The sequence below is a fragment of the Pelecanus crispus genome, chromosome 2 (assembly GCF_030463565.1).
Source record: "Pelecanus crispus isolate bPelCri1 chromosome 2, bPelCri1.pri, whole genome shotgun sequence".
Lineage (NCBI taxonomy): Eukaryota > Metazoa > Chordata > Aves > Pelecaniformes > Pelecanidae > Pelecanus > Pelecanus crispus.
In genome coordinates this window covers 46,699,420-46,706,725 of record NC_134644.1, presented here as the reverse complement: position 1 = coordinate 46,706,725, position 7,306 = coordinate 46,699,420, and the positions used below count along the sequence as shown (strand labels likewise).

At 41.1% G+C, this 7,306-nt stretch overlaps 1 protein-coding gene across 1 annotated transcript in view; it reads left to right on the top strand.

The window, feature by feature from the left end:
• Nucleotides 1-818: 818 nt before the first annotated feature.
• The window catches only part of GADL1 (glutamate decarboxylase like 1), an 82,897-nt gene continuing 76,409 nt past the window's right edge, over nt 819-7,306 (top strand). The window contains exon 1 of the mRNA XM_075705002.1: nt 819-855. Within this exon, the coding sequence (XP_075561117.1) occupies nt 819-855 (37 nt within the window). The remainder of the gene's footprint in view (nt 856-7,306) is intronic.

The following is a 7,306-nucleotide window of genomic DNA, read 5'->3' as shown; positions in this document are numbered from 1 at the left end:
GCGGGGGCTCCCGGAGCCTCCCCGCCGTGGCTATCACCGGGCCCGGGGAGGAGAGGGACCCCGGGGCTGAGGCGGGAGGCCGGGTCGGTTCGCAGCCAAGGTGCGGGAGGGGTTGGGCTGCCTTCGTGGAGGGCTCCCGCCGGTTCAGGAACTGCCCCGGTAACCTGTGGAGATGGGCAGAAGGGCTGCCCGCTGAGTATCTGTAACCTCCTTTTGCTAAAGTGCAGCAGTAACGTAGCCAGAACGGTTCAATAAGGTATGGAGTTTGCAACAATTATTATAAAAGCATTGCAGCACAGTATTTTTGTTGAAATAAATGATCTTTAAAGAGTGGTGCCTTTTTTTTTTTTTTTTTTTTTTTTTTTTTTTCCCCAGGCACCGGAACAAAACAGGCATGGCAATACAGTGATTTGCTTGGAGCAAAAGGTCTCAGGAAGGGAGAAGTTAATCCTGTTTTATAAATGTATTATCAAATTAACTTGTTTACCTGCATTAACAGGAAGGCCTTGCATCATTATGTAATGAAAAATAAAAGTTGACCGTATGTTTATGAAAGTTGGGTGCCTGGAAGACCTGTGGCTAATACAATAATGATACTTCTGTAGAAGCTTGGAAAATGGGAAGAGACTAAATTGTGGTATGCTTAGGCTTTAGATATGCCATTATTTGCAAGGTTAAGAAATGAGAAATTCCTTGATCTTGTGAGTAGAAATTGGTTGCTAAGTAAGAAAATAGTAAAAGTGTTTGCAGATGGCAGTCCTTCCTCCCACAAGATCAATATTCTTGTTAAGAGTTTCTCCACTTATCCCAAACTGGGAATGTCGTACAAAAACAGTCAGAAAGACTGGGAATCTGGTAGGTTTCTTTTAGTTTTACCCTAAGCATGGATGAGATGCTAGAAAAGTTTTTTCCTTCCAGGTTGAGAAAGTCTCCTAGCTTGTCTCCAAAAGTTCAGTGTCTTGCATTCATGGGTGACATAAGTCAATAGCACTCTATTGGTGGAAAATCTCCAAACAAAAATAATATGTTTGAAATTGAGAGAATGTAAGAAATCCAGGACTTAAATGTTAAGGACTTAATAAATAAGGCCTTAACCTGCTGTAAATTGAATGAGCTTTGTAAAGTTACATGACAGCTCTAGTATGCAGTAGATCTGTTCTAGAGTGCACAGTAGCTTAAGGCTGTACTGTGCGAGTAGCAGCAGAGGTACTGGATGAGTGGCAGCAGCTCTGAAAAGTGATACCCTTCAGATGCAGCTTATCTTAATATCCTCTGCCAAGACAACACCAAAGATAAACTTCCAGTGGTCACTAAGACTGAGACCCTGGTGTTCCCTTCAGCTGAGTGATAGTTTTCTTCTTCAAATACTGCCCAAAGTATGCTACCAAAAGTCTAATTTCCTTCCAAAACAGACAGAAGGAGTCTAGGGATAATACGATCCCCACCCTTGTTGCTGCAGGTTTTTCAGTCCTTCTGCCTTCCTCAGGAGTAGCATCTATAACTTCTGCCTGCTTTCCTCTCATTAGAAATTCTTTAGTCTCCCTGTCCCCTCTTCTTCCCTTTTCCTTTGGTGATTTGCTGTATTTTCTGTCTGGTGAATGAACTTCAGTGGGGTGGTGAAGCAAGTTGGGCTGCACTGTAGCCTTTGCTGGGAATGTTGATTGTAGCCTGATTATTTGTGGATTTAGGATCTGGGGAAAGATTTTGCTTGTTATTCGGAGCCATTGGAGAAATGAGGCTCATGTTCTTGAGGTGCTAAGGTCTTTGCTGCCTCCAGAAAGCTTTTTTTCCAGCAAGTGTGCATCCACACTTAAAACCAGATCTTTCTGGGCTGGTATATGCAGTCTTTGTCCTTTCGGTACTGATTTTATGTGCTCTTAGCTGGATCTTGTTAAAGTTGTATGGGAAAACATCTGGGAGACAAGGACCAAAGGGCATTTGCCTGTTGCCGCAGTAGTATTGTGTTTGCTTTGTGCAATGGGAGCAGCTGGCAAAGTGGACACAGTTGCAGTGGAGACTGGGATGCATTTCCTAGTGCATAGAGTTGCCCTTGCAGTGGCTGCTGTAGCTGTGAATGCAGTGGGAGCACTCTTGGGCAGTGACATTGATTTTTAACACCCTTAGTGTATCTGAAAGTGAGCGTCTGTGAGGTTCATCTTGCTTGTTGCTAATTGAGCCTAATTTCTCTCAGACATTATCACCACTGTCCACAAGGGCAGCCTTACTGACTGTGCAAGGATGGATAAGAGGATTCTTTAGGCTATGCCTCCACTAACACAAAAGATGGCAAAATCCCATGTGTGAGTGGGGACCAGGTTGTAGATTCCTACTCCTAGCTGCAGAAATGTGTCTGAACTGCATATATCCTTCAGTCATTTAGCATCAGAGTAGCTTTTCATGGTTGTTTTGGCAGGGAGAAAGCCTGCAGAGTTTTGTATTTGGAGAAGAAAAAATAGGTGAGATGTTCCCTTGTGGGGCATAAAGGCTGAGTCTATTAAGCAGAGTCTCAAGCAAGTTGTTACTAGCTCATCAAGTACAACAAATAGAGTTGGAGCTGGAAACCACAAGAGGAAGGGAGCAGCCAGCATTTATGCAATATGCTGCTTTTTAACTTTTGAATTGCTGGCTGCTCAATGTGTATGTGTTAAGTTTGGGGCGTTACGTGGTTTGTATTTGCCAGCAGACTGGGGAGATGAGTTAGCAAACATTTATTTCATGTAAGATGTTGCTGTGTTGCCATCTCAAACAGGTGTAATGTGAAGCATGGTAAAACATACTGGAAGTTAGAGTGACTTTAAGGCTCTGGTAATGTGACACTCGGGTTAGTATTTTGGTCAGAGCAGAGGGATAGGATCTCTCCTGTGTCTTAAAATCTGATAAAAAAGATACTAGGATCTTTGCTACTACTACTTCATCAGGGGAAGGGAAACATAGGTTTGCAAGAAATGAAGTTTGCATCAAATAAAGCCATTCTGTGTGAGTGCATTCATTGTGCTTTAAAATTAATAAGAATTTTCTTGGCAGTTAATGAACGCTTAGTGAAGAAGCTTAATTTGACATTTGAGAAGTTCAATAAATAATTTTCTTTCTTGATTAAGGCATCTTTTAAGCTGTCACTTATACAACCAAGAATTGTCACTTTTTAATGCATTGGGAGATCTTGTTGCATACTGATTCAGCTATCATTGCCTATTAAACAGTTTAGATTTCATGTGCCTTCATTTCCCTGCCCTCAATTATTTTAAGCAGCCTGCTTCTGTGAAACCATTTGTATTTCCATAAGCATTTATTACATGTTCAAGACACAAACAACGGACACATTGAAATACATGTCTTTGTATTTCTCTGACTTCGCCCCCCTACCATGGTCAGATCTGACATAGTCAGTCCTAATGCTCATCCCAAATATTTACAGAAACTACCTCTTCAGGCTTTGCAAAAATCAAAAGTTAAATTTCTTATGGCCTTTTTTGCTTTGTTTCGTGTCACAAACTGTAGAGGTTATTGGAGGTAGTTTTTTGTAAAGCAGTGATAGCTCAAGGATACTCAGCAGGACATGGCTAAATTTGGGCCATTTCCCCCCCCCTTTTTTTTTATTCTCCCATCTGTGCACATGAGTTATTTTAACATTAATGGGGTTTATACATGTGCAATGAGGGAATAATAAATTTAAAAGGCAAATGCTTGTTGTTTTGTGGCATGTCAGTGGAGGTTGTTTCTGTTGATTATTGTCAGGGCTAGTCTAAGGGTAATAAATGGTGACTTTGACCTGGTTCAAATGTATGTATGTCCATCTCTATTAACGGTTTCTTGAGTATATGTGATCTTGGGTTTGTTTTTTTTTTTTTAATGAAAAACTTGTCAAGTGTCAGCAAATGAGGTGTCTCTAAAGAAAAAGTCACTGGACCAGAGGTTTTTCAGTGCCATAAATATGGTGAGGAAAGTTGTTCTTAGTGACCAAGGTCTTTTGTCAGCAAAGTAGCAATAACTCTACAAAGTAGCCGGTTAAATCTAGATAATTTGGAAGAGCTTTTGGCTCTAAAGCTTGGATGTCCCTGCCCTTTGTCACATCTCACCTTATGTAAGCTGAAAAGCCTCATAAATATGATCTTATCCACCGGCAAATGTCAGGGTTTCAACAGGAAATGTTGTCTTGTAAGCAGCTTGATGTCCCTCTGCTAGTTACACTACAAGACAGCTTGTGTCTCACTGAATTTCTTAAACTCATTTTTCTCAAGCAGATCTACTCCATTGTTCAGGCATTATTGAGCCCCCTTTGGGGCCAATATATCATGTTGAAAAGCTGTTACACCTGCCTGAGGGGGAAAGAGCAAGCAACAAATGTGGTACGTACCTGGTATTTGTTTGCAGTGGTAATGCTGATCTCAAATGACTGATTAAAGTTTTGGCATGGTCAAAAAAAAAAAAAAACCCAAACCCAAAATAAGTTATCCGTGTTCTGTCTGCCTTAGAAGAAAAATGGAAGACTGGGATCAGGGGTGAAGTCAGACTGTAGGTGGTGTGGGGACTTGGTTTGGGCCTCTTTCAGGTGCCTTGCTGGGGCACACAGTCTCATTGGTGAGCCGTAGCATGTATAACACGGTCAGCTCTGTGCTTCTACCAGGCATCATCCAGGCTGTTGCCCTTAAAAAGAACTGCCAGTGTCTTCTGCTAGGACTTGCCATGGTGTATTGTCACCCAGCAGCTTGGCCTCTTGCAGTTCAGGAGTGATTTCCCAAACCACATAGGAAAATCAAGGCAGGCATGATCTGAAGTGATGGGTCCAGAGCGCTGCTGGGTCCCTCATCTGTGTGACAGGTCTCTGCTGATTTGACCAGCAGCGTTATAATAGTCTGCTTAATAGTTATAATGCAAGGCAGCTTGCTCCATTTTGAAAGTGGATTGAACTACTTTGCTATATATAATATGCTAATAAATTATGAATGTCTACATAGGAACTAGTTCAGAGGACCTAGTGGGCTGGAAAGTTACATCCTGATTTACCATGCACTAGCTTTCCTATGTTAATAACTAAGGGCATATCTCAGAGCAATGTTGTAGACATGAATTAGTGAGCAGTAATTGGAAATCCTTTGTAGGAAACAGAAAATACGGAAGTGTTTATTGTGTTAAGAAAAAGTGAGAGGAAAAAAGTTGTTTTGACTGTAACTTGAATGTAGAGGTAAAACTTCCTAAAATGAAATTTAGACTTTTCATCAATTTTTACATTTCAGCTTGTATTGAATCCCAGAAAACTCAGGTTTAGTGAATTACTGTTTCCTTAGTTGATTCTTGAAAGACTGGAGTTAAAAATTGTTTTTATGTTATGACTAAAAATATAGCTCTTGCATGAAATTACAGGCTGTCGTGGACTCTTTTAAATCAAGTTGCAGGACTTCCATTTGGAAAAGCGACCCAATTGTTTTTTCACTTCAATTTTTTTCCAGTGGGAAGCAGTGAAATCTCAGGGTTTCTTTATATTCTATGTGGGTCACACATATATTCGCCACTTCTGTCTGAACTCAGACTCCTGAAGTTGTTAACTGTGCTGTCCCATGCATAGTACCTGTCCCATGCACGGTGCCTGTGATTGACTTGGATGTTGCAAATATACTCACTTTTCCCCAGAAAAAGGAATGTTCATTAAATGTGTGTTATCAATGTGCAACTTCTAATTAAAATAAAAGCCATGTTGTTTCTCAGATGCTCCCTATGCTGTTTGCAGATGTTAAAAATTAGAACATGGGAACTGAGAGAGTGTCATTGGAGTCAGGGAGTTGGGATTTCCATTTCATAGTTGACATCTGACGTTCCTCAGTTTCTCATCAAGGTGAATTCCAATTCTCCACAACCTTTCTTCCTAATTGGAAATGTTACAGCATGAATCATTCCTGCAGTTAATTGGTTAGGGCATTGAGAAGTCATCATTAAATATTAACATCAATTCCTGAGGTTTGGCTGCATAAAAATTCCTGATTCTTGTTTCTTTATTTTTGTCTGCTTTTTTTTTTTTTAAGCATATCCTGCCTAGTACTGTTGTGTATAGCAAGCACTTGGCATGCAGTGAATGAGCACATGTCATGAGCATTCAACTAATAAGGGTGCCCCCTTGGGACTCTGGAAACATCTCTGAAAGCAAAACCACTCTCCTAGTGCAGATCTTGCATTCCCTGTCAGAAACTCATTGCTGAGGCTCCTCTCCAGGTTTCTCTCTCTCCTCCCAACCTTTCTGTTCAGAATGGGAAATTCAGGTGTGGGATGGAGAATAGGACCCATTAATTGTAGTGTTGCCATTTAGTGCTAGCAGTGTGCTCAAAGAGTCTATTGAGGGGCCTTTGAGCCTGGACACAAGCACTTCTGTTTTCGTCGAGTCCTGCTCTATAAAGGTCACGTTTGCATTTTCACAGTCAGAAGATTCCTGTGTGCGGGGGGCCTGTTGCAGACATTCTGAAGGGAAGCATCCAACTTGTTCCCTGTGTGCAGGCCTGGTCCCTAAGCCTGCAAAACAGGAACATGTAGTACAGGGGCAATTGCATGAGCCCTACTATACCTGTGCCTACTTTTTTTTTTTTATGTGGATGGCTTTGCCAGTACACCAAGTCAACTTAAATACTGGATTATAAGAAACCTGCGCCTCCTTTACTTGGCAAGAGGCCTGGGAAATCACTTTACTAAGAAACAATGTATTTTGCCTTAGAACTGGAGTGGCTTTACTTCAGTCATAGATATGCAGCAAGCAGTGATTAAAGAAACAGAAGTGGCTTTAACCATTATGTATGCCAAGGGACTCAAATAGCTGCATAGTACAGGACAGGCTTGTGTTTTAATTCTTTGATACATGATATGGCACCACAGTAATCCATTAAACATGGTGGTGTGGAGTCTTGACACTGAAGTTCACTTGTTTTCTTTTGCTGGACACACAGAAAGAAAATACTGAGGTCTTCTTAAAGAAGAACCACGACTAGATCATACAGAATGAGAAATTTAAATCCGTTTCTGATTAATGCTGGCAATTATTATCGCATTTATTACAAAGCAGAAATCAGCCTTTGGTCAAGGCCAGCCTTTTTCATTCACTTAAATAGCCAGTGGTGCTAGTACAGTGTAAACCGAACAGGATTTGGCTCTGGCATTCAAGCACAAGCTACTCTTTCACAACCACCCCCTTCTTTTTCTGCCTTTTCCTTGTGAGCAGTAAATCTTTCTGGGCATTTTATTCTATGCTCCCAAATGTTGTCAGAATCTGCCAAGTACAAGGCTCCAGTTTCTTTTTGTAGTGCAAGAATTTAGCAGTGGAAGTTTC